This window comes from Hypanus sabinus, chromosome 10 (genome assembly GCF_030144855.1).
Source record: "Hypanus sabinus isolate sHypSab1 chromosome 10, sHypSab1.hap1, whole genome shotgun sequence".
NCBI lineage: Eukaryota > Metazoa > Chordata > Chondrichthyes > Myliobatiformes > Dasyatidae > Hypanus > Hypanus sabinus.
Genome location: NC_082715.1, coordinates 89854354 through 89882318, shown reverse-complemented (window position 1 = coordinate 89882318; position 27965 = coordinate 89854354). Strand labels below are relative to the sequence as shown.

Here is a 27965-nt window from a genome sequence, read left to right as displayed (position 1 = left end):
GGACTATGCCTTCAACTCAGGCACCGAACTGGGACTCTTCTTCAAGGGCAGACCTGGACACTGGGCATAGACTTCGATCCAGGGCACCGCCTTCAAATCAGACACCAATGCCGGTACTCTTCTTCGAGGGACAGACACGGACACTGGGCATGCTTGTTGAGCCAGGACTCCGCTTTCAACTCAGGCACCGAGATGGGAGTCTTCTTCATGAGACAGACACCAACACTGGGCTTTAACATCAAGCCAAAGCTCCGCCTTCAATACAGGCAGCGAGCTGGCACTCTTCTTCGAGGGCAGACAGGGACACTGGGCATGAACATTGATCCAGGACTCTGCCTTCAGAGGCACCAAACAGGGGCTCTTCGTCGAGGGACAGATAAGTACACTGGTCATCAATTTCAAGCCAGGACTCCGCCTTCAACTCAGGCACCGAGACGGGCTCTTCTTTGGGGGACAGGCATGCACAGTGGGCATGAACGTCGAACCAGAACTCCGCTTTCAACGCAGGCACCTGGCCAGTACTCTTCTTCGAGGGACAGACAGGGACACTGGACATGAACTTCGAGCCAGGACTATGCCTTCAACTCAGGCACCGAACTGGGACTTTTCTTCGAGGGCAGACCTGGACACTGGGCATAGACTTCGATCCAGGGCACCGCCTTCAAATCAGACACCAATGCCGGTACTCTTCTTCGAGGGACAGACACGGACACTGAACATGAATGTTGAGCCAGGACGCTGACTTTAACCCAGGCACCGAGCCGGAAGACATCTTCGAGGGACAGACACTGACACTGGGCATGCATATCGAGCCAGGACTCCGCTTTCAACTCAGACACTGAGATGGGAGTCTTCTTTGAGGGGCAGACAGGGATACTGGGCATGAACTTTGAGCCAGGACTACGCCTTCAACTCAGGCACCAACCTGGGACTCTTCTTTGAGGGACCTTCACGAACAAGGGGCTTTAATGTCAAGCTAATGCTCCACCTTCAACACAGGCACCAAGCTGGGACTCTTCTTCGAGGGCAGACACGGACACTGGTTATGAACGTTCATCCAGGAGTCCACCTTCAATTCTGGCACCAAACAGGGACTCTTCGTCGAGGGACATATACATACAGTGTTCATCAATTTCAAGCCAGGACCCCGCCTTCAACTCAGGCTCCAAGCCAGGAGTCTTCTTCGAGAGACAGCCGAGGACACTGGGCATGAACTTTGAGCCAGGCTCCGCCTTCAACTCAGGCACTGAGACGGGCTCTTCTTCGAGGGACAGACACAGACATTGGAGATTCACATCGAGCCAGGACTCTGTGACAAGTATAAAACACTAAGGATGTGTTATGTTCAATAATTCTTTACATACAGTGAAAACATAATGTGGTGAACTACATATACCTGTCTGGACATGCCCCCACCCCCCCCCCCCCCCGCTGTCTGCTCCTGTGGCTCCTCCCACTGACCCCGGTATTAAGGCGATTGGCGGCACAGCCCCTTCCTCAATCTCCAGAATGTTGTGTTGTGGTCGCTTGCTGCTTGTGCTTTCTTCCAGCAAATAAAAGCCTACCTTAATTCAACTGACGTCTCTGAGAGTTATTGATGGTGCATCACGTATGTTAAAATGGGCTAAAATACTAACAGGTATTTAATTCATTTTATTGTTTCTTTCATTCTTTAGTGTGTAGGTCTCCCTGTTTTTCAGGGGCATTACAAACCCACCTTCAACTCAGGCACCGAGTCGGGTCTCTTCTTCGAGGGACAGACAGGGACTCTGGGCATGAAATTCGTGCCAGGGTTATGCCTTCAACCCAGGCACCGATCCGGAACTCTTCTCCGAGGGCCAGACACTATACTGGGCACGAACATTGAGCCAGGACTCCACCTTCAACTCAGCATCGAGCCAGGTCTCTTCTTCGAGGGACAGACACTACACTGGGCATGTTGGTCGAGCCAGAACTTTGCCTTCAATTCCGGCAAAGAGCCGGGACTCTTTTTTGACGTACAGAAACGGACACTGGGCTTGAACGTCAAGACAGGACTCCACCTTCAACTCAGGCACCAAGCCAGGACATTTCTTTGAGGGACAGACATGGAAGCTGGGCATGAATTTCGAGCCAGGACTCCGCCTTCAACTCGGGAATGAAGCTAGGTCTCTGCTCTGAGGGACAGACATGGACACTGGGCATGAACTTCAAGCCAGGACTCCGCCTTCAACTCAGGCATCGAGCTGGGTCTCTTCTTTGAGGGACAGACACTACACTGGGCATGAATGTCAAGCGAGGACTGTGACGTCAACTCAGATACAGAGCCGGAACTCCTCTTTGAGGGACAGACATGAACACTGGGCATGCATGTCGAGCCAGGTTTCGCCTTCAACTGAGGGACTGAGCCGGGTCTCTTCTTCAAGGGACAGACACTACACTGGGCATGCACGTCGAGCCAGGACTCCGCCTTCAATTCAGGCACTGAGCCGGGACACTTCTTCGAGGGGCAGACATGGACACTGGGCATGAATGTCGAGCGAGGACTCCGCCTTGAACTCAGGCATCGAGCCGCGACTCTTCCTTGAGGGACAGACACAGACACTGGGCATGAAAGTCGAGCGAGGACTCCACCTTGAACTCAGGCATCGAGCCGCGACTCTTCCTTGAGGGACAGACACAGACACTGGGCATGAATGTCGAGCGAGGACTCCACCTTGAACTCAGGCATCGAGCCGCAACTCTTCCTTGAGGGACAGACACAGACACTGGGCATGAACATCGAGCCAGGACTCTGCCTTCAACTCAGGCACCGGGCCAGGACTCTTCAAGTCGTTGTTGTTGACATTGTGATGAGTTTGTAGCTTTGTATTTGGCATAAATTTTTCTCAGCAAAATTCACCCTGTTCCCTCCCCCCCATTTTCCAGTCAGCACCGTCCGCACTTGTCTCATTTAACCTGTCTCAGTGCGATGGACTTTAGGACCCGGGGATTTCTGTGCAGTGGACTTTAGGACCTGGGGGAGTTCCCTGCTGCTGAATCTTCAGTGTTTCTGTTCCATTGTCGGAAACTGATTTCGATTGAAAAGAATGTGGAAATAATAAAGTGATCGGAATGCATTGAAATGCCATCGGTCATTGGAAAAGTGTTAGACAGCCGTTGGTCAACGATCGGAACAATTTTAAAGGATAAAGGATAAAGTGAGAATAATGGAGTATGTGAAAGGCCCTGCCTCAATGAAGGCTGCTATTATTACTAAGCAACGCAGTGGTTTAATGAGTGAAATGCACACATTTCTTAAGTGTTTTATATGCATAGAAAGGTAAGATATATACTGTATACCTAGACAAATGTTTGATTAACTGATGCTAAATAATACCAGATGTACCTGTTCCGATTTACGTACAAATCCGACTTAAAAATGAACTTAGGAACAGTACTCATTCGTATCCTGGGGACTGCCTGTATAGAATTATTGGTAGTGTTCTAATTTTCTTCTGTATTTCATTTAAATAAATAATTCATTACTCAGTTAAACAGTAGTTTGTCCTTTTTTATACATTTTAAAATATTTCCTTGAAACTTCAGCTAATTGGGGCAGCCATTTAATTGGGCCAAAATGTATTGATCCCGATATGTCCCAATTAACCGGAATCTACTTTAAATGTACATAGTGAATAAAGATGATTCTTGAGAAATTTGGGATTTTCCCTTTGTCTCTCACCAATTTTTATTGACACATCTATATATTATACATCTCACCCCAGGTTCACGCCAACCTTAGGGAAATATATCTCTCATGAGCAATTTGTTAGGTTATGTATGATTCACTTGTCTTTTTGCTGTGATTATGGATTTTGGACTATTAAATTAGATTTATTAGTCGCAGTGAAACACAGTGAAATGTGTCAATTGCATTAACACCTAAAACTGGGAGCAGCTCATAATTGTAACCATGCTGTTCCACAATGTTCGGCAGAAAAACACACAGCCAACATACAACAAGACTGACTCAACAACGGAACGAACTCCTACCTACTCCCCACGCACCCATCCTCGGGGATCACTGGCCTCATCCTTGCAACCCACCAACCGCTGCCTTTGACCATTGGATCGCAGATCTTCATCCTCAGTGCCTGCTGATCTAACCTTCATCCTAAGGGATCACTGGAGTTCGATATTTGGACCAGCTGACTGACATTTTGCCTCCAAATCTGTCAACTAACCTCTTGCTTCCTGTGGTTGAAATGGTTAAAACTAGTGTATGATGGGATACTTGACTGTTCTGGAACAGCTGGGCTTAAGACTGCTGATGCGTGTCGAGAATAACCTTAGATGATAAGTGCAGTGCTAGGAACTCCAATAAATAAGATACTAGGGCCCTGGAACCAGGAAGGAGGATGCCTTGGGGGGTAAATTATGAGTCCTAATAACAGGAAGCAGGAAGAACTGAGAGATAATTGACATGTCTTTTAAACAATTGATCATGTACTGACCATGGGATGCCAAACAAAGTAATGTGAAGTTGGTTGTCTTGCTGTATAAATAAGAGCTTGGTATAACCTAACAATCAGAGTTCTGGTGGCGGTGGAGACTGCTGCAGAGTCTCCATGATACCATGTTAAACTCTTAAAACAAAACTCAAAGTCATTCTGGTGTTCTTCATGTTTCTACAACACCTCCAAATTTGTTGGCTGACCTCATGCCTCCGGACTTGCCCCACAATGATCTTCGACCCTGGGATTTGCTGACTTTGTGGGGATGGTACTGCTCACTGGCCTTCATCTTCACAGCCCACCAACCTCAGTCCATGATGATGGGAACATTAATCTTCATCAAGTGTGAATGGAGTTTATGCTGGACAAGCATTCCTCTTCATCCCGATTTATTCTCGACCTTTCTGATGTAGGATCATCTACTTCTGCAACATTTGGTCACTGGAGTTGTTGCGATTGGAAGTAACATATGTTCATCTGAATACCTTGATAATTTTATTGAATTCTATCAGGAATCCCCTAAGACTCAAAGTTAATTTATTTTATTTATCTTGATGGTTATACTCAGTTTCACTAATATCCCTGTGAATAGTTTGCACTCCCCTCTGTTTTTCTCTAAGAATCGTTTGTTTCTTTTGTGCTCTGTTAAATAATCCCAGCAAGAATGATAATGGGGACCAGCGCACATAATATCACCACAGCTGAAATGGAGTGAAGAAAATAGTAATCAGCCAAATCCCTTTGTAATTATTTGACTGGAAACTTGGTATGGCTAAGATTGCAGGAAAAGGAACCGGTTAATTGCAACTATTTGAATGAACACTATTCCAGTAGATGGAGCCATATAGCAGGATGTCAGCATATGTCAGAAAGACATATGCAGAGGAAGATTCTTCTTACTCCATTGTGCCAGTGGAACCTCACAGTGAAATTTCCTTCTGAAAATTACTGTTGTTTGGAAGCATCTGTGCAGACAGACAGAATAGGAGATTTCAGTTCCAGCAGCTAATTGCAGAGAAGATGGCAGGATGAATAGACAGAATAGGAGTTGTTTCTGTCATTCTTTCAGGCATTATAATGTAGCTTTAAAGATCACCTGAAATTTAGATTAGGCTACCAACACTTTTGCTACTTAGGTTATCTAGTATTCGTTATGTTACTTATTTATGCTATCATGAATCAAGCATACAAACATCCCTTGAACATTTTTGTTCTAACAACTTCATGTCATATGTGGGGGGGGGGGGGCACTGAAGGTGGACCCAAATGCAAGACACAGACACTGAAAATACAAGAACTGGACTGGTCTAGAGTTAGGGACGGGACTGGACACAGACTAGGAGCTGGGACAGGAACACAGACTTGGGCTAGGAAAGCAGGACCAGGACAAGGAATTGGAAACAAGGAGCCTGAGCTTGGACTCCAAGCCAGAGACTGGACAAGGACCCAGAACCTGGGACTTGACTCAGGCTCAGACCCTGGAAATGAGGCTTGGGGTCGTCGAGGCAACTGTCAGGGATTCAGATGGGGAGGGGAAGAGAACAGTCCAGCCTAGGGGTAATGGCAAAGACTGCCTGACTTACCCCATGGAGGCAAGGATAGGAAGGGACAGATCCCACCGCAGGGCAATGGCAAGTATGGCCTGACTTACCCCACGGAGGTGAGAGTGGGTAGGGAGCTCAATCCGGGGTGGTTCCAAGTCTCAGGGTAGCCAGCAACCTTGGCTGGCTACGGAAACAGCCAAATCCATATCTAAACATGAGGAAATCTGCAGATGCCGGAAATTCAAGCAACACAAACAAAATGCTGGTGGAACGCAGCAGGCCAGGCAGCATCTATAGGAAGAAGCACTGCCGACATTTCAGGCCGAGACCCTTCGTCAGGACTAACTGAAAGAAAAGATAGTAAGAGATTTGTAAGTAGGAGGGGGAGGGGGAAATCCGAAATGAAAGTTTTCCCCTCCCCCTCTTACTTTCAAGTCTCTTACTATCTTTTCTTTCACTTTGTCCTGACGAAGGGTCTCGGCCCGAAACATCAACAGTGCTTCTTCCTATAGACGTTGTCTGGCCTGCTGCGTTCCACCAGTATTTTGTGTGTAAATCCATATCTAGCTCGGAGTGGCAGACAGCCACTCAGCTGGCCCCAGAAACAGCCAAATCCATACCACAATGACTGCTCCGACGAGAGACAACAAGGCTCCAACCAGGCCTAGAGAACACGAAAGGCTGCTCTAGCCTTCCACCAGCAGGTTGCTCCAAGGGGATACTGGCAATACAAACTAGCAACCACACTCGTCCCCAGGGCCTCTTCTATTCCCAGTCTCAAGACGAGAATCAGGCACCTATGATTAAGTCCAACTGAAGCAAAGGACAGCCAGAAAACCCAGAGTCCGAGTCCACGGACCGGACTGTGAATCAGAATGCAGATTGCACGGACTGGACCATGACACTTCAGGATGGCATGGTAATTTAGTGGTTAGTGTAACAATTTATAGCACCAGTGATCAATGTAATATTTATGCTATCTATAAGGAGTTTGTTCATTCTCCTCACCATGTGGGTTCCTCCAGGTGCTTCAGTTTCCTCCTTAGTAAGCTGTTGGAATGCTTTGTTAGCACCAGAGCCAAAGTTCAAGATTCACAGTAAACTTATTATCTGAGTACATATACAGTATGCCACCATATACAACTCTGAGACTGATTTTCTTGTGGGCATTCACAGTAAATACAAGAAATACAATGGAAGCAATGAAAGACTTGTGGTTTCCCCCAGCACATCCTTGGATTGTGTTTCAAGTAAATGTGACAAATAAAGCTAATCTTTAAGATCTTCTATTTTTTCAGTGGAGGCATAATTTAAGTCCATTTTCTTTGGTATTATGCTGGTAAATATCTTCTCCACTTGTTCAATGGAAAAGCTGCCTTTCCTTGCACAGATTCTACTCACGTTTCCAGGATAAGGTTGTTAAAACACTATACAGTGTTTTATTTTGAATAGCTAACTTGGTTATGAACTTTCTGCACCTTCAGTAACCCTCATAACTTTTTCTGCCATCTGAAGTTTTTTGTGTGGATATCCTAGAGAAACTCAGCAGGCCAGGCAGCATCTAGGGAAAAATGTAAATAGTCGATATTTCAGGCTGAGATCCTTCATCGGGACTGGAGAAAAAAGATGAGAAGTCAGAGTCTGAGTTCTAATTGATGAAGAGTCTTGGCCTGAAACGTTGACTGTTTACTCTTTTTCATAGATGCTGCCTGACACTCCATGCTGAGTTCCTCTAGCATTTTGTGTTCGTTACTTGGCTTTCCTGTATATGCAGATTTTCTCTTGTTTGTGTGCATACCCTCACCAGTTGTCTATGATCTTGCCCCATTTAACACGATACTTTTCAGTAGATGGTGAAAGGGAAATTACTAGAAATACTTGGCGGATCAGTCAGTATCTGACTGAATAAAATAGAGCTAATATTTTAGGTTGATAATCTTTTATTAGTGTACGACTTTTACCTTTTTCATAGCAATATCACTTTGCATTGCACTTTAATGTGGTCAGAATCTGGTTTGCTATTAATTTCCTCATTATTAACCTTATTTATTAGTCTTAGACATTTTGAGAGGGGAGGGTAAGCAGGCAGAGTTGAGATCCATATAGATATCATTGGTGTAGACAAGAGAAGGGATGAGGTCCTGTAAAGTGATTTTAAAGAGGTAAGAAGAAAGTTACAAAGCAGGACTTTGAAGTTTGTCTCAAGATTACTACACTTGCCGTGTGCTAGTGAGATCAGAAAGAGATACATGGCTAAGGAACTAGTGCAGGATGGAGGGCTTCAGATTTATGGATCATTGGGCTCTCTTCAAGGGCAGGTGGATCCTCTACAAAAAGATGGTTAGCATATGAATTGTAGGGGAACCAAATATTCTTCCAGGTAGGTTTATGAGTACTACTTGGGTAGGTTTAAACTAAAGTGGCAGAGAGGTGGGAACCACTGCAACAGGATAGCAGGCCAGCATGCTAAATGCCTTCTTCAACACCCTATCTACTTGTGCTACTGTTTTCAATTAACAGTGTACTTGTACACCCAGTTCTCTCAGTTTTGCAACATTTATCAGTTCCTTGCCATTCACTGTGTAAATCCTATCCTCGTGTGAATGTCAAAAGTGCATCACCTCACACTGATCTAAGTTGAAATCCATTTGCCATTCCTCAGCCTATCCCCATAACTGATCAAGATCTCTTTGTAATTTCTTGTAACATGCTTCACTATCAGTAAGACCCCTAATTTGCTGTCATCAGCAAACATGCTGATCATGACTGATCTCTAGTCACTAGTCAGGGGCCTCCAGTTGGAGAATTGACCTTCAGCTATCACCCTCTGCTTCCTATCATCAAACCAATTCTGAATCCACCTTGTTTGCTCCCATGAATCCCCCTTATTCGCTCCCATGAACCCCATTCACCCTAATTTTCCAAATCAGCCTGTCATGCAGTACTTTGTCAAAGGCCTTACAGAAGTTCATATAGACAACATCCACTGCCCTACATTCATCTACTTAATAAGGCTTTGAAAACTTGTGCCAACCAACTGGCAGGAGTATTCAAGGACATTTTCAACCTCTCACTGCTTTAATCGGAAGTTCCCACCTGCTTCTAAAAGGCAATGATTATACCAGTGCCCATGAAGATTAGTGTGAGCTGCCTTAATGAGTATCATCCAATGACACTGACATCTACAGTGGTGAAATGTGTTGAGAGGTTGATCAAGGCTAGAATCAACTCTTGCTTCAGCAAGGACCTGGGCCACTGCAATTTGCCTATTGCCACAATAGGTCTATGGCAGATGCAATCTCAATGGCTCATCAGACGGCTTTAGATGGCCTGGACAATACAAATGTCTATGTCAGGATGCTGTTCATTGACTATAGCTCAGTGTTGAACACTATCATTCCTACAGTCCTGATCGAAAAACTACAGTACTTCCCTACATTTGGATCCTCAACTTCCTAAACAGAAGACCATAATCTGTGTGGATTGATATTAATATCTCCTCCTCATTGACGATCAATATCGGTGCTTATCCCATTGCACTTTACCCATGACTGTGTGTCTAGGCATATTTGAAATGCCATCTATACATTTGCTGGTAGAATGAGATATACCAGCTAGTTGAGTGGTGTCGCAGCAACAACCTTGCACCCAACATCAGCAAGACCAAAGAGCTGATTGTGGACTTAAGGAAGGGTAAGATAAGGGAACACAAACCAATCTACATAGAGAGATCAGAAGTGGAGAGTGTGCGTAATTTCAAATCCCTCAGTGTCAAGGTCTCTGAGGATCTAACCTGGTCCCAACATATCGATGCAGGTATTAAGCAGGCAAAACAGCAGTTATATTTCATTTTGTCACCTAAAACACTCAAAAGCCTCTACAGATGTACTGTGGAAAGCATTCTGATAGGCTGCATCACTATCTGATATGGTAGTCTATGATACTATATGATGACACTGCACATGATCAAAAAAGTTACAGAAAGTTGTAAATTAGTCAGCTTCATCTTGGGTACTAGCCTCCATAATATCCAGACATTTTCAAGGAGTGGTGTCTCAGAAAGACAGTATCCATTATTAAGGACCGAATCACCCACGCCCTCTTCTCATTGTTACCATCAGGAAGGAGCGAAGGAAGCCTGAAAGCACAAACTCAGGAACAGCTTCTTCCCCTCTGCCATCTGATTCTTAAATGGACATTTAACCCATGAATACTACCTTATTTTGTATACTTCTGTTTTTGCACTATGCAATATACATATATTGTAATTTACATAGAAACATAGAAAACCTACAGCTGAATATAGGCACTTCGGCCTACAAAGTTGTGCTGAACACGTCCCTACCTTAGAAATTACTAGGCCCCCTATTTTACTAAGCGCCATGTACCTATCTAAAAGCCTCTTAAAAGACCCTATCGTATCCACCTCCATCACCGTTGCCGGCAGCCCATTCCATGCACTCACCACTCTCTGAGTAAAAAACTTACCCCTGACAATTCCTCTGTACCTACTCCCCAGCACCTGAAACCTGTGTCCTCTAGTGGCAACCATTTCAGCCCTGGGAAAAAGCCTCTGACTATCCACAGGATCAATGCCTCTCATCATCTTTTACACCTCTATCAGGTCACCTCTCATCCACCTTCACTCCAAGGAGAAAAGGCCAAGTTAACTCAACCTATTTTCATAAGACATGCTCCCCAATCCAGACACCATCCTTGTAAATCTCCTCGGCACCTTTTCTGTGGTTTCCACATCCTTCCTGTGGTGAGGCGACCAGAACTGAGCACAGTACTCCAAGTGGGGTCTGACCAGGGTCCTATATAGCTGCAACATTACCTCTCAGCTCCTAAGTTCAATTCCACGATTGATGAAGGCCAATACACCATAAGCCGTCTTAACCACAGAGTCAACCTGCGCAGCTGCTTTGAGTATCCTATGGACGGACCCTAAGATCCCTCTGAGCCTCCACACTGTCAAGAGTCTTACCATTAGTACTATATTCTGCCATCATATTTGACCTACCAAAATGAACCACCTCACACTTATCTGGGTTGAACTCCATCCTCCACTTCTTAGCCCAATTTTGCATCCTATCAATGTCCCACTGTAACCTCTGACTGCCCTCCACACTATCCACAACACCTCCAACCTTATCACCTTATTTATTTACTTTTTTTCTATATTATCATGTATTGCATTGTAGTGTGGCCGCAAATCAACAAATTTCACAGCATATGCTGATCCTGATTATTTTCTATCCTCTTAGTTACCTCTGGAAAAACTCCAAAAGATTTGTTAGACATTTCTTCAGCAGTTTGATTGGGGCATGACTGAGTAAGTGTGTGAACATCAACCGGTGAGAACAGTGAGGAGCGTTTAAAAGTGAGAAGAGTTTAAAGGAGACAGTTATTTCTTCAGCTGTTTGATCGGGGCATGACTGCACAAGCACGTGGACATTGGCCAGTGAGAACAGAGAGGAGAGTTTAAAAGCGAGAAGGCTTTACAGAGCAGGCAGCGAAGGAGTGGGCATCAGAGTAGAAAGGCTTTGGCTCATCGGGGCTTAGGCGAATATGGGTTGAGTCAAGGTAGGTTGCCCGGGTAGAACTAGAGTCAGGAAGCATGTGTGTCAGGCCATTGGTCTGTGCTGGATGTGGGAATTCCTGCAGACTCCCAGCCTCCCGGATGACCACATCTGCACCAGGTGCGCGATCTGCAGCTCCTTAGGGACTGGGTTAGGGAACTGGAAATGCAGCTCGATGTCCTTCATCTGGTCAGGGAGAGTGAGGAAGTGATAGGTAGGAGCTACAGGCAGGTAGTCACTCCGAGACCTCGGGAGACAGTTAAGTGGGTAACAGTCAAGAGAGGGAAGGGTAAGAGTCAGAGACTAGCAAGTACCCCAGTGGCTGTCCCCCTTAACCAGAAGTACTCCTGTTTGAGTACTGCTGGGGGCGACGGCATACCTGGAAGCAGTAGTGGTCGTGCGTCTGGTACAGAGTCTGATCCTGTGGCTCAGATAGGTAGGGAAAGGAAGAGGACGGCAGCAGTGATAGGGGACTCTGTAGTTAGGGGGTCAGACAGGCAATTCTGTGGATGCAGGAAAGAAACACGCATTGTTGTTTGCCTCCCAGGTGCCAGGGTCTGGAATGTTTCTGATCACGTCCATGATATCCTGAAGTGGGAAGGAGAACAGCCAGAGGTTGTGGTAAATATTGGTACCAACAACATAGATAGGAAAAGGGAAGAGGTCCTGAAACCAGATTACAGGGAGTTAGGAAGGAAGTTGAGAAGCAGGACCTCAAAGGTAGTAATCTCGGGATTACTGCCTGTGCCTCGTGACAATGAATATAGGAATAGAGTGAGGTGCAGGATAAATGCGTGGCTGAGGGATTGGAGCAGTCAAGTCAAGTCAACTTTTATTGTCATTTCGACCATAACCTCTGGTACAGTGCATAGTAGAAATGAGACAATGTTTTTCAGGACCATGGTGTTCCATGACACAGTACAAAAAACTAGATGGGGGCAGGGATTCAGATTTATTGAATTTTTGGGGCAGACGTGACCTGTACAAAAAGGACAGGTTGCACTTGAATCCCGGGGGACCAATATCCTGGCAGGGAAGTTTGCTAAGGCCACTGGGGAGAGTTTAAACCAGAAATGCTGAGGGGTGGGAACCAAACTGAAGAGACAGAGGAAGAGGCGGATGGCTCACAAATGGAGAAAGCTTCTAGAAAAAGTGAGAAGGAGAGTAGGCAGGTGTTAGAGAAGGGATGCGCTCAAACCGATGGTTTAAGATATGTCTATTTTAATCCAAGGAGCATTATGAACAAAGCAGATGAGCTTAGAGCGTGGGTTAGTATTTGGACTTATAATGTTGTGGCCATTACAAAAATTTGGATGGCTCAGGGGCAAGAATGGTTACTTCATTCAGAATGGTGCCAGGCTTTAGGTGTTACTGAAAGGATAGGAAGGGAGGCAAAAGAGGTGGGGGCATGGCACTTTTGATCAGAGATAGCATCACGGCTGCAGAAAAGGAGGAAGTCATGGAGGAATTGTTTACAGTCTCTGTGGGTGGAAGTTAGGAACAGGAAGGGCTCAATAACTCTACTTGGTGTTTTTTATAGACCTCCGAATAGTAGCAGGGACATCGAGGAGCAGATAGGGAGACTGATTCTAGAAAGGTGTAATAATAATAGGGCTGTCGTGATGGGAGATTTTAATTTTCCAAATATTGATTGGCATCTCCCGAGAGCAATGGGTTTAGATAGGTGGAGTTTGTTATGTACAAACGTTTGTTCAGGAATGTTCGGGAAGGGTTCTTTACACAATATGTAGATAAACCTATAAGAGGTTGTACTTGATCTGGTATTTGGAAATGAACCTGGTCAGTTGTCAGATCTCTCAGTAGGAGAACATTTTGGAGATAGTGATCACAATTCTATCTCCTTTACCATAGCATTGGAGAGGGAAACAGACAGGTTAGGAAAACATTTAATTGGAATAAGGGGAAATATGAGGATATCAGGCAGGAACTTGGAAGCATAAATTGGGAACTGATGTTCTCAGGGAAATGTACGGCAGAAATGTGGCAAATGTTCTGAGGGTATATGCATGGGGTTCTGCATTGGTAGGTTGCAATGAGACAGCGAAAGGATGGTAGGATACATGAACTGTGGTGTACAAAGGGTATTGTAAATCTAGTGAAGAAGAAAAGTAAAGCTTACTAGCAGTTCAAAAAATTAGATAATGATAGAGATCTAGAAGATTATAAGGCTAACAGAAAGGAGCTTAAGAAGGAAATTGGAGAGCCAGAAGGGGCCATGAGAAGCATTTGGCGGCCAGGATTAAGGAGAACCCCAATGCATTCTACAAGTATGTGAAGAGCAAGAGGATAAGACATGAGAGAATAGGACCAATCAAGTGTGACAGTGGAAAAGTGTATGGAACAGAGGAGACAGCAGAGGTACTCAATGAATACTTTGTTTCAGTATTCACTGCGGAGAAGGATCTTGGCGATTGTAGGGATGACTTGCAACGGGCTTGAGCATACAGATATTAAGAAAGAGGATGTGATGGAGCTTTTGGAAAGCATCAAGTTAGATAAGTCGCCGGGACTGGATGAGATGAACCTCAGGCTACTGTGGGAGGTGAGGGTGGAGATTGCTGAACCTCTGGCGATGATCTTTGCGGCATCAATTGGGTCGTGAGAGATTCTGGATGATTGGAGGGTTATGGATGTTGTTTCTTTATTCAAGAAAGGGAGTAGAGGTAGCCCAGGAAATTATAGACCAGTGAGTCTTACTTCAGTGGTTGGTAAGTTGATAGAGAAGATCCTGAGAAGCAGAATTTATGAACATTTGGAGTCATATAATATTATTAGGAATAGTCAGTATGGCATTGTCAAAGACAGGTCATGCCTTACGAACCTGTTTGAATTATTTGAGGATGTGACTAAACACATTCATGAAGGTAAGGCAGTAGATGTAATGTATATGGATTTCAGAAAGGCATTTGATAAGGTACTCCATGCAAGGCTTATTGAAAAAGTAAGGAGGTATGGGATCTAAGGGAACATTGCTCTGTGGATCCAGAATTGGCTTGCCCACAGAAGGCAAAGAGTGGATGTAGATGGGTCATATTCTACATGGAGGCTGGTGACCAGTGGTGTGCCTCAGTGATCTGTTCTAGGATCCCTACTCTTTGTGGTTTTTATAAATGACCTGGTTGAGGAAGTGGAGGGTTGGGTTAGTAAATCTGCTGATGACACAAAGGGACTTTGATAGGAAGCAAAACTGGGCTGAAAAATGGCAGTTGGAGTTCAACACAGATAAGTGTGAGGTGGTTCATTTTGGTTGCTCAAATAGGATGGCAGAATATAGTATTAATGGTAAGACTCTTAACAGTGTGGAGGATCAGAGGGACCTTGGGGTCCGAGTCCATAGGACACTCAAAGCTGCTACGCAGGTTGACTCTGTGGTTAAGAAGGCATACTTAATTGGCCTTCATCAATCATGGGATTGAGTTTAGTAGCTGAGAGCTAATGTTGCAGCTATATGGGATCCTGGTTAGACCCCACTTGGAGTACTGTGCTCAGTTTTAGTTGTCTCACTACAGGAAGGATGTGGAAGCTACAGAAAGGGTGCAGAAGAGATTTACAAGGATGTTGCCTGGATTGGGGAGCATGCTTTATGAGAATAGGTTGAATGAACTCAGCCTTTTCTCCTTGGAGCGATGGAGGATGAGAGGTGATCTGATAGAGGTGTATAAGATGATGAGAGTCATTGGTTGAGTGGATAGAGGCTTTTCCCAGGGCTGAAATGTCTAACATTTCAGGGCACCGTTTTAAAGTGCTTGGAAGTAGGTACAGAGGAGATGTCAGGCTAAGTTTTTTACGCAAAAAGTGGTGAATGTGTGGAATGGACTGCTGGTGATGGTGGTGGAGGTGGATACAATAGGGTCATTTAAGAGACTTCTGGATAAGTATATGGAGCTTAGAAAAATAAGAGGTTATGGATAACCCCAGGTAAATTCTAAGGTAAGGACATGTGAGGCGCAGCTTTGTGGGCTGAAGGGCCTCTATTGTGATGTAGACTTTCTATGTTTCTATGGCCTCCCATGTTCGAAATCATGCCTACTATTCCTGATCAGGGCTTGACTGTTCAAATGTTGGTAGATCCTGTCTCTCAGAATTCCCTTCAGTAACTTTCCTACAAATGAATTCAAGGTCTTTGGCCTGAAGTTCCCTGGCTTGCTACCCATCTTGAACAACAGAAAAACATTAGTCATTCTTGAATATTCTGGAACTTCACCAGTAGCTAACAGTGAAGACAATTCTCTATAAGGACCTTTGCAGTTTTTTCCCCTGGCTTCCTATAAGGTCCAGTGGTGCATTTGGCCAAGCTCTAAGAATTTGCCCACCTCAATGCACTTCAAAGCTGCAGTAATCTCTTTCTTCATAATATGCATATATTCCAAGACTTCACTACTTGGTAATAGGCATCTGTGATATTCTCCTTTTGTAAGCACTGAGGAGAAATTGAGATTAAAAATCTCTGCCATCTCCTATGACTCTACACACAGCACTGATAATTTTTAAGAGGATCTAGATTCTACCTATTAACCCTTTCACTGTCGGTAGAAATGAAGAAGCTCTTGGGAATATCTTTAAACCTGCCTGTCAAATCCATCTCATGCTCTGTAGTCGCTTACCAGGCCAACTCTTCAGCAAATTATATTTGACAAAGGTTTCATTTGTACCCAGCTGCCTAAAAATGGCATATGCTTCCTTCTCTATCCTGACATGAGCCTCAATATCTCTTGTTAGCTTGGGTTCACTGAGCTTTGTATGTCAACCGTTCACCCAGGCAGTAACATGCTGCGCATGGACACTTGATATGACCCTTTTAAAAGCCTCCCCCTGCCAACTGTTCCTTTGTCTTTGATGCACCATCAATAACTCACACTGAGACGTAAGGCGAGATATCGGCTTTTATTGACTGGAAGAAGGAACCAGGAGTGAGTGTCTATCATACAATGTCCTGGAGACTGAGGCCGAGCGTCAGGCCTCAGATCGCCTTTATACAGGGGCCTGTGGGAGGAGCCACAGGAGCAGTCAGCAGGGGGCGTGTCCAGACAGGCACATAGTTCACCACAGTCTTAAACAGAGTCACCCAGTTGACCTAAGGCCCTCAAAGTTGATCCTGCTCCTGTTCAGGATTTTAACTTGTGGATCTGGATTTTCTTTTCTGGTTGGTGAGATTTAACACATTATGCACCCCAACTATTCGTGTTGACTTTTTGTAGTTTGAACACTCAACCTGTCCTAGTTGCTTTGTGGACTTTTGCGTTCTCCTCACAATTCACAATCTCATTCATTTAAATGTTGCTGGCAAGTCATTGATGTATATTGTGAACTGTTGAGACTCCAACACTGATCCATGCAGTACCCCATGACTGACTGCTGCCTCCTTCCCCTTTGATCAAACTATAGTTGATAGATATAAGGATATCTGAATGCAGCAGCAATGACAATATTTGGAGACAGATAGTTTTTAAAGTAATTTTCCCTCAAGGTGGTGTGATATCTCACAGGCACACAAGAAGCACTAATAAAGGCATCTTGTATTCACATGACTTGGTTAATGGAATTTCTGCAGCTTCGTGGTAAAGTATCATTTGTTAAAATCATAAAATGTTTGCTAATGTTTTCAGTCACTTGAACTCTAAACTTTAGGGAGTCAGGTAAGAGTTGGCTAGAAACTTTGGGAGAAAACTGTAGACTTGTGGTAAGAGGACTGATTAACATGTTTATGGAGTCTTAGAGGAACAATGGGTTATCCAATGTTAATATGTAGTATCATTTATGATTTATTTTATACAGTTTGATTAAAGACAAATGTGCTGTGGGATTTATGATCGCACTTCTTTTGAACTGTTTCATTTAAGTATTTTAACTGTACATGTAATATAAAATCCAAGACTATTCAGTTTCAAATATGTGGAAAATATCTAACAGAAAGTTGCTTAAAGTTTTACAAACAATTATTATTTGCTAAAATTGAAGACTGTATTTGCTTATTGAAATATACCTTGACCTATACCATCCATCACAAAGCACAATGTAGGTCTGTTTCCTGCTGTGACATTATTCCGGTTTTATAATTTAAAGGTAAAAAACTTTTGAATGAGAGATTGTAACATACGCATGCAGCAATTGATTTGAAAAATATTCAAGGTAATGAGAAATCTTGACCTGTAACAACACACACAAAATGCTGGTAGAACACAGCAGGCCAGGCAGCATCGATAGGGAGAAGTGCTGTCGACGTTTTGGGCCGAGACCCTTCGTCAGGACTAACCGAAAGGAAAGATAGTAAGAGATTTGAAAGTAGTGGGGGGGGGGGGGAATGCGAAATGATAGGAGAAGACTGGAGGGGGTGGGATGAAGCTAAGAGCTGGAAAAGTGATTGGCGAAAGTGATACAGAGCTGGAGAAGGGAAAGGATCATGGGACGGGAGGCCTCAGGAGAAATAAAGCTGGGGGGGGGGAGCACCAGAGGGAGATAGAGAACAGGCAAACAACTAAGTATGTCAGGGATGGGTTAAGAAGTGGAGGAGGGGCATTAACGGAAGTTAGAGAAGTCAGTGTTCATGCCATCAGGTTGGAGGCTACCCAGCCGATATATAAGGTGTTGTTCCTCCAACCTGAGTTTGGATTCATTTTGACAATAGAGGATGCCATGGATAGACATATCAGAATGGGAATGGGATGTGGAATTAAAATGTGTGGCCACTGGGAGATCCTGCTTTTTCTGGCGGACTGAGTGTAGGTGTTCAGCGAAATGGTCTCCCAGTCTACGTCGGGTCTCACCAATATATAAAAGGCCACACCGGGAGCACCGGATGCAGTATACCACACCAGCTGACTTACAGGTGAAGTGTCGCCTCACCTGGAAGGATCTTGACCTATGTTTGTTTGGTTTTTATTGTTATACTGTATATTAGGTTCTGATAAAAGTGTGGTTTCCTTTTATCACCCATTGTTCAAGCTTCATTTGAGGATTTCTCAACCTCAGACACTGTAACACGAATCTTGTTCCGAATTTCCAACTTTTGTATGAACATATATTCTCAAGCTTTAAAAATGTAAGTTATTTTGGTGACATATTCCTTAATCACATCATCTTATTTGTTAAAGAATATGTATTTTAGAAATCAATAAACAGCAAGGTTAGAAATCTATAAGGTTTACTTAAAATATAGAATGGTAACATGTATATATAGCATGAGGACTCCGCCCAAAGACTGCCAGGTCCTCCAATCACGTCGTCTGACAGCAAGATTTAAATAAACATGAAATCATTGCTATGCACATATTTTAGTAGGGGATCGGGAGCGGACATTTTCCTGGAGGCCTAATATTCAAATAAGAGGAGGGAGAGGATAGAGGCAATCCGCCTGGTTATTGAGTTACCATGGCAAGCACTTGCAGGCAATCCGGATTCTTATTTCTAGTAATTTTTCTACAAATAGTGCGCCTCGGTTTAACTCAAGTAAGTAGATATTCATTTGAACTTTGCCGTTTATTTCTTTTGAAACTAGCTGATCTTTATCTCAGCTAACCGCGTTGCTATTTGCACACTCATTACTTTGAACCACAAATTGAAAGCTAAAATTATTTACGAAAACATTAACACTGTGGAAAAGTTTTAAATATGCTTGGTTTCACATAGTTTTTGTCAGATCGGCTGATGTTTGAATTTACAAGAATCGCTGTATCGCTCTGTGTTCGATTCATTAATGGGCCAATGAATCACTATCGTCGCCTCGGAAACTACTGCAAAAAAATCTGCGAACTTCACAGATCGTTATCTAACTCAACCATCAATCTAACATTCATATACGTTTTACTGAAAACGAAGAGTGAAACTTCGAACAAAGGGAGTTTTCTGATGTGCTGATTGAGATACAGGAACCTGGATAAATAGAACGGACAGAGTATATTGGCAGTTTCTGTCCCGTGACTGAACTATGGTCCACTGTGCTGACTATACGGATGTCCAGAAACGTTGTCTGGACAGGAGAAGAAAGGATGAACGATAAAGATTTTGTTTTGGATCTGTCGTGTTAAAACCTGTTTCTGTTACTGGGGATACCTATCTTTCATTTAGTTTGTGGCTCAAGATAGATATTTTCTATAGTAAAGGGGAAATACTTAAATTGGCGTTTAATTTACATGTTTACAGTTTTTGGAGCTGCATTAAGAGTCGAAACCACAGTAAATAAAGTGCTTGAGAATTTCGTTTGGAGGCAATAAATGAAATCTTGGGGTAATTAGGTCCAGTGTTTTGTTGTCTGGCGGAGGTTCCGCTATAATATTGTCCTTCACAATGAACAATAATAAATACTTCTAATTGAAGCACTTATAATTCGTAGATACATTTTTTAAACGACTATAAACTTCCAAAACACCGATGTGAACACCTTTTAAAGTTAATACATTTTATTTTAATGACTTTGAACAACAGAGTTTACCAGATGATACAGGTCGCTCAGGTCCACCTGGAGTCCCGGGAGTGGATGGAATCGATGTAAGTCATTGGATCAACACCAACACCGGTGATCTTTACTCCCGCTTTCCCCTTCCGTCCTCTCCCGCTTTTCCACATCAACGTGACAAAATGCAAACGAAAGACCGCAGCTTTGTTGAAGGAAGCCTACAATCCGCACTATCCTTTCCATGCCAGCCTTAGTAGAACTGTAGATCCAAAGCGGCTAAGAGCTCTCTAACTCCAACATGAAAATCATGCATTCACATTGTGTCAACTCTACACCCTGCACACTCCCGCATCCCCTCGGTCCACATGTCCTGCTTTCTTTTAGCCATGTCATTGGAACAACTTAATCTGTTTTAATGACTTTTTTTTTTAACTTTTGTGATTTACCTACAGGGCCCTCGAGGTCCAGATGGTCCCCCGGGTCCACCGGTGAGTGATTCTTTCCTCTGATAGAATCATTCATATAAAAACATTATTATCGATTAAACATATCTTTATCGATTTGAATTCCGTCCAGGGTCCAAAAGGTGACGCAGGTCCGAGTGGCGCTACTGGATCGATGGGGAAGCCAGGGAAAGATGTAAGTAGGAAGCTAACTTGGAGTAAATCCTGTCCGCGCAACTAAACAAAAAATCTTCCGAATTAAGAAGCGGGGCTGGTAGAATATGAGCTCACCATCACTCTGTCCCCTCACCTTGTCTAATGCAGCGTTCAGTCAGTGAAATTACTTAGATGACCTTGCTGCAAAAACCCAGCGGCGGGGTTAGAGCGGCGAATTCCAGGTTTTCCGCTTTAAACAAGACCGTTATTGTGCACAGGTATGAAAGAAGTTTGAGCTGAACGGACGGAAAGAATGCAATGCCCTTGCTGTATTAATATCAACAGCTGCCGTTTTGTCTTAAAATTTGTAGTTTTAATCGTAAATCAGCCGGTATGGGTCCAACTGTCAGGGTCAGTTAGTTCTTCCGATCAGGCGTCTGGCAGTGGGATAGGGGGAAAATTCTTGAGTTTATCGAAATGCAGTGGAACAGACATAAAATACTGAAGGAACTCAGCAGATCAAGCGGCATCTATGGAGAAGAATAAAAGGTGGAGGTTCGCTCCACACCCTTCAAAGGTTCAGGAGAGGAAGGGGGAAGAAGCCAGGATAAGAAAGTGGGGGAGGGGAAGGAGTACAAGCAGGAAGGTGATAGGTGAGACCGGGTGAGGTGGGTGGGGGAGGGGAATTAAGTGAGAAACTGGAAGGGGGAGGGGTAAAGGGTTGAAGAAGAAGGAATCCAATAGGAGAGTTCAGTAGACCATCAGAGAAAGGAGAGGAGGGGAATCAAAGGGAGGTCGTGGGCAGATGAGGAGAAGAGAAGGGGTGAGAGGGGCCTCATCATGGCAGTAGAGGTGACCACAGACTGACATATCAGAATGGGAATGAGGTGCAGAATTAAAATGTGTGGCACTGGGAAATCCTGCCTTTTGTGGTGGGTGGTGGATGGAGCGAAAGGGCTTGTCAAAGCGATTCCCCAATCTATGTTGGGAATCTCTGATGTAGAGAAGGTCACCCCCTGAGAACTGGATACAGTAGATGATCCCAATCAAAATCCTGAAGAAAAAGCATAGGTTTAGTCCATTTTAAAATCATAGGTTTAGTCCATATTAACCACCTTTATCTGCTTGTTATAATATTTGGATATGAGTGTGTAAGGGATCCATGAGTACATGCATACTTATGGGGTTCCCAGATACTGGAGGCAAGGTGGAACTCCAAGAAGGTGTAGATTGAGCTGTCAAAGGGGACAGTGTAAAGAGGCTGGTTGTAAGAGGGAGGTCATGTGATGAATTTCAGGAAAGCACCTAGTTGAGATCTACATCATAAAAAGGTCAAAGGTAGTCTTTGATTGTTGTCTCTGTAGCACTTACATTTCATTGCAAATAATAGGTGCTGCTTGTGTTGACCAGCTGTTCTAAAACTGCCTGGTTTGTCCCAAAGACCAATAACATTTTCCACCTGGAGGTTAATGTTTTTGTTATTAGTTTCTGTATTTTAGCATTAAGAAAGAGACCCAATTAAAAAAAAAGTAATAGAGCTGCCCAGGCTCCTTACATGAAGTTGTAAATGAAGAGACCTAGGGGTGAGAACTCTAATCATTGGATCCTCTGGCAACCTTGATTGGATGTTTTACTTATAATATGACCTCCAGTCTCCCTCCTTTAATCCAATCCTTTCCCCCTTATGTTTTCAGATAAAATAAATAAGTAATCAAAGAATGAGAAGAACATAACTTTATTTCAAAAACTTAATTGCTCCTGGATTATTTAGTCACCATTCCGAATATTATTCATTAATTCCTGGTGATTCCATGATATCCCTTTCCCTATTAAGAGCTGATATTGAGCCTAATAATACATTAAAGGTTGTTGCCTTCCTTAAGAGAAACGTAGAGAACAATATTTGATGTTACAATAAATTTTTCAGCCTCAAATGACACTTGAAAAGTTGATGATGCACTTATGTGCTTCTTATTCATTCCAACTTGAATGCCCTACATCCACATACATACAATGGCCTACATCCACATACATACAATGGCCTCAAAAATTAAGCTTTTGGAAATATCATGTAACTGCCAGTAAAATGATCATTGGTTTATTATTGTTACATAATCATTTAGCAATACAGCATGGATACAGGTTCTTCAGCCCAACCAGTCCATGCTGACCAGATTATCCACATGTATAATACAAAGCTTTTGTTTGCATGTCAACCAGATTAAGATTCCATACTTAAGTACTTTGAGGTAGCACAAAGAGAAAAATAACAGAAAGCAGCATACAGCAGTGTTGCAGTTACAAAGAAAGTGCAGTACAGCCAGATCAATAAAGTGCAATGCCCATACTGAGGTGTTCTGGGAGATCCAGAGTTCTATGTTCTGATCTTAAAAATTTAAACTCTGTTAGATAGAAGGTCAAAGGCAGCAATTGTTTGGTCTCTAATATCTGCAATATGGACTCCAAGTCAAGCATAATCCTAATTAGAAAACATTTATCCCAGTGCTCATGCAATTGATCTAACACTTGGTGGAGCTACCCTCCTAATTGGTAACGATTTATTATTGTCACACGTACAGAGGTACAGTGAAAAGGTTTCATTTGCATGCCATCCATATAGATCATTTCATCACATCAATAGTACATCAAAGTAGTACGAAGGAAAAGCATTGAAAGAATGCAGTATAAAATGTTATAGAGAAAACACAGGCAGACAATAAGATGCAAGACCATAATGAAGTAGGTTGTGAAATCAAGAGTCCCTTTTATTGCACAAGTCCATTCTGTAGTCTAGGGTAAAATCTCTCCTGAAGTCTGGTGGTACCTGTATTCAGGTTTTTGTATCTTCTGCTCAATGGGAGGTGGGAAGAGAGAGAATGTCAGAGGTGGGAGGGGCCTTTGATTATCTTGGCTGCTTAACTAAGGCATACAAGCCCTGATGTACCTGGATAGGAAGCTTTCCATGGTGCATCTATAAACATTGATGAGGATCAATAAGGAAATATCATTTTTTTGTAACTTCCTGAGGAAGTAGAGGCACTGGTAAGCTTTCTTGGTCATGCTGCTACTTGGCTGGACCAGAATAGGCTATTGGTGATGCTTACTTCTTGGAACTTAAAGCTCTTAACCCTCTCACTCTCAGCACCATTGATGTAAACAGTAGCACATTTGCTGTCCCCTTTCCTGAAATTAATGATCAACTCTTTTGCTTTACTTACCAACATCGGGGAATTCCTTGGCCATAGCACTGCATTGAATCAAGAGGATGCCTTCTTGACAACTTTAGTGCCTGGAAGGGGTTATCAATTAGTGCTGACATACCCCACCCTGTTGACACAGCCCTAGAGTGATGAAGAGCAAAGGAAGTCAGATCCTCATATAGTGATTAAGTTCCCATGTCACTAACCCTTTGTTGCTAACCATTGCATTACAAATGAGAAAAACAAGAAGAAACCTAATGATTATATTTAACAGTGGGAAAAATCTTTAAATCATTGACTATTCATCCTGCTAGATTTATCAGTTTATATTTTCAGGGTGTGTTATCTGTCTTACTACATTGACAAAAACACATTTGGTGAATGCAGCCAAGCTTTGGATGATTGGAGTGCAGGAACTTCCCAGGCCTTTATCCCCTGTTTTCAGACCTTGCCATCTTGCCAGCAATCTAGGCTACCTGTGATAACAGGTATCAGCATGGGTATTATTAGGATTAGAAATGCTCTTGTCACCCTAGGAGAGAATCATACTCTACAGAGCTGCTCCCTCTTCTCAAGTGCATGCATACCAGCATTCTGAGTAAGATGCTGAAAGACACATTGCTGGACTGACATGACTGATTAGGATCCAAAGCCCTGATGGCAGCAGTCTAAATGTCCAGGATAGAACTTACATATCAGCTTTGTAGGGAAAACCAAGATCTTGCCATCAGTTGCTGCACTATTGTTGTATCTATGACAGGGTGTTAGAAAGACAGAAATCAGCATATTTTCAAAGTACTGAGGTGGAAAATGCTGATGCTTAAAAGGACATGGATGCCCTTGTATATATGTCACTGAAAACTAACATGTAAGTGCAGCAGGCAATTTGAGCACAAGTGATATGTCAGCCTTTACTTATTGCAATAGGATTTGGGTATAAGAGTAGAGTAGCCTTATTTATAATTATGGTATTTGTAGCCATTGGGGAAAGTGGATAGCCTTATGGTCAGGAAGGGGAAGGGAATGAACAGGTTAAATGACAGAAGGAGAGGATGATTGGAAGGGGATATTATTTGTGGCAGAAATAAGAACGAAGGCAGATTGTGGTATAGGAATGCAGAGTCTACTTCTGATGGATAATTGTACTGTTTACATTGTGACACTGGGAAGATACAAAAATCACATTTCATTATGTTCAGGGCTCTGTGGCACCCCCTGGGAATTTATGTAGCATCTTCTAATGTTATGAAAAGCTGTTGCTCTAAACATTATGGATAACTGGTAGGTGCATGTCTGGAACCCTGTGCTTGACCTGTTAACTCCATCCTGTAGTACACACCTAACTAAATTGATCAACAGGACTTAGGAAATGGGAAAATGATATGTGACTTAATTCAACTCTGGGGAAGGTTTAGAGGAAATAGACCTTACCTGATATAACACTACCTTGTTACAAGATTTATGATGTTATTTGCTTTCTCCAGAAAGTTCCCCTGAGCTGCATCTCAGAATGGTACAAGACTGGGCCTCCTGTCAGGAAGATCAGTTACCCATGGGCCACTCAGCTTCCCCCGTCCCACTCTGTATTGAAACTGTATTTACCCCATAACTCTGACCCATCTTCCTTCTCTTTCTTGTGACTATCTGTTACTGCTGAAATGTGTTTCATAAAAAATGTATACTCAGAACTTTAAAGGTATCATTGCAGATGAATAGAGGGGCCAATGATATAAAAAAATATGATGGGGCAATTAAAAACTGGAGGACCACAGAAATGTAGGATTCTTGAAGGCCTGGAAGTAGTTACAGAGGTAGGAAGGAACAAGAGCATGGAGGGATTTAAATTCACAGATAAGAATTTTAACATTATATTTGGGGTGAAAATTCAGACCACGGTTTTAAAACAATATGGTAACCCCACAGGGATAAAAACAAATAGCTTGCTCAGTCTTGAGATACTATATTCATAAGTTTCTTCTATGTGTAGTAAAATTGCCTGCTGTGGTTAAATAACATCTAAACTTTTACTTGAGTAAGTTTCACAGGAATGTGCTAACACTGCTTTGATGTTTTTGCACTTATACAGGGAGCAACAGGACAACAGGGATCTCCAGGGCCACCTGGGCAACCTGGAACAAAGGTAAGGTCTGCAACCTTATATATTAGCAAATCATCATTACTGTGCATTAGATATTTACAGAGTAAAAGACAGAGATGTGAAGAGCTGACATTAAATGAGCTAGTACATATTCAGTACTATAATACAAATGTAGGACCAAATATATGAACCTTTCTAAGGCCAAAATAAGTCACGTATAAATTCACATTCCTGTGCTCCCAATGAGAAATATGTAGTGGAAAATGCCCCAGGTAGCAAATAAGTGACACTGGTGGGGTAAATTAAAACATAGATGGGGCAGATGGGAAGAATCTTCTTCCCAAATATAAGAGATAAGAACCTAGGTTTAAGGAGAAATGTTGGAGGTTTAGTGGGATTTGAGTGGATTTTTTTTTCCCAGAGAAAGAGTGGATAGAATCTGGAATGTACTGTCTGTTGGTTCAGAAAGATAATCTCATAACAGGAGATGCATTTGCTTGGATTAAACTACATCTATTATTTCTCCAACAATAACTGTAACTGATCTCTATCCTGCTGTATCCTTGGATAGCCCTCTGCACTGTTCACAGTTCCACCTATTTTTATGTCAACTGCAAATTTACCAACTCACCCATTGATATTTTCATCCAAGTCATTCATGTTTACATCATAAATAATAAAGCCCCAGCACTAATCCCTGCAGAACACCACTGGGCACAGACCTCCAGCTAGAATAAAACACTTCCACCACTACTCTCTATCTTTTATGGGTAAGCTAATTTGAATAACTAAGCTACCAAGCTGTCATAGATCCCATAAATCTTAATCTTCTAGATCAGCTGACCTTGTCTTGCACTTCCCTCATTTCTCGCAGAAACTCCAGCCATTGCTGCTCTGCTGTCCTTCCTGCAAATATCCCTTTCCAGTCAACTTCGGCCAGTTCCCCTCTCAAGCCATTGTAATTTCCTTGGATAATTGACCTTTCAATAATCTTGGATGTGTCCAGTCAGGCCCTGGAGACTTATCCACCAATGCCCTTTAAAAGACCCAGCACCACCTCCTTAATCTCAGAATGTCCTAGCACTTTGCTGTCACTATCCTCAGTGTCCTTCTCCATATAAAGCACACACTTAATAACTTGCACACATTCTTGAGCAGTCTTACCATCCTCTTATCCTCTTGTTTTTTTTAATGTAGGTATAAAATGCCTTGGGATTCTCTTTAATCTTACTTCTTACTTCTTTCCTTACTGGCTCAAGTGGTGTTGACAGCTGCACTGCCTGTCTCAGCCTGCTCAACACCATTCCTCCCTTGCATCTCCTGTGGCTCACTTTATATTGATGCATGTAGTGATGAGGTCACTTGTATTGTTCATTGCTGTTTGGAGTACTTGGTAGAGAATCAGGTACTCATATTTGGATCAGTAAAACCGTTCTGTTCTGGACCAGTCTGGCAAGGTCAGTGTGTCAGCAGAGCTAGATAAACAATTAATTGTTTCATGTGGTGAACTATGACAAACACTATCCAGATAGCAATGCAATGACCACATTTTTGCCATCTGTTAGGGCTTTTATAGTATCTCTGATTGCCTATAAAGACTTACAAATTCTCTTAAAAACTGTAGTAGCTGATAAACGTCTATTAAGATATTTGTTTAAAAAAATCACCTTATCAGTTTAAACAGATAAAATTAAATTAAAAATAAATAATTAGCTAATGATTACCTGTCATCCTCAACCACAAAACCTCCATTGGAGTGAATTGGCTCATTGATCTTACACCAGGAATTGCCTTGCTTTGATATGATCTTAGCAAGTTTGTGCTCTAGCCATAGGATTCCATGTTGTGTTGAGTGGCAATGCATACTGGCATTTTTGCTGTCAGCAAGTTATGGGGTTCTTTAGATACATATGCACAGCACTTGTTCTGTCTGCCTCTCTCATCCTTTGAGTTTAGAGTTTTATGGTTTAGGACATAAAACATGTTTTCTAGTCTCTACTTAAAATGACTTCCTATCCAGGAGAGCCAATTACTCATTAGGATTAGTAAATCTC

At 42.9% G+C, this 27965-nt stretch overlaps 1 protein-coding gene across 1 annotated transcript in view; it reads left to right on the top strand.

The window, feature by feature from the left end:
• Positions 1-18939: 18939 nt before the first annotated feature.
• LOC132401340 (collagen alpha-1(IX) chain-like) overlaps positions 18940-27965 on the top strand; it is a 110666-nt gene continuing 101640 nt past the window's right edge. Inside the window, exons 1-5 of the mRNA XM_059983469.1 lie at positions 18940-19068; positions 20044-20106; positions 20467-20502; positions 20591-20653; positions 25900-25953. Coding sequence (XP_059839452.1) covers positions 18991-19068; positions 20044-20106; positions 20467-20502; positions 20591-20653; positions 25900-25953 — 294 coding nt within the window. The 5' untranslated portion in view covers positions 18940-18990. The remainder of the gene's footprint in view (positions 19069-20043; positions 20107-20466; positions 20503-20590; positions 20654-25899; positions 25954-27965) is intronic.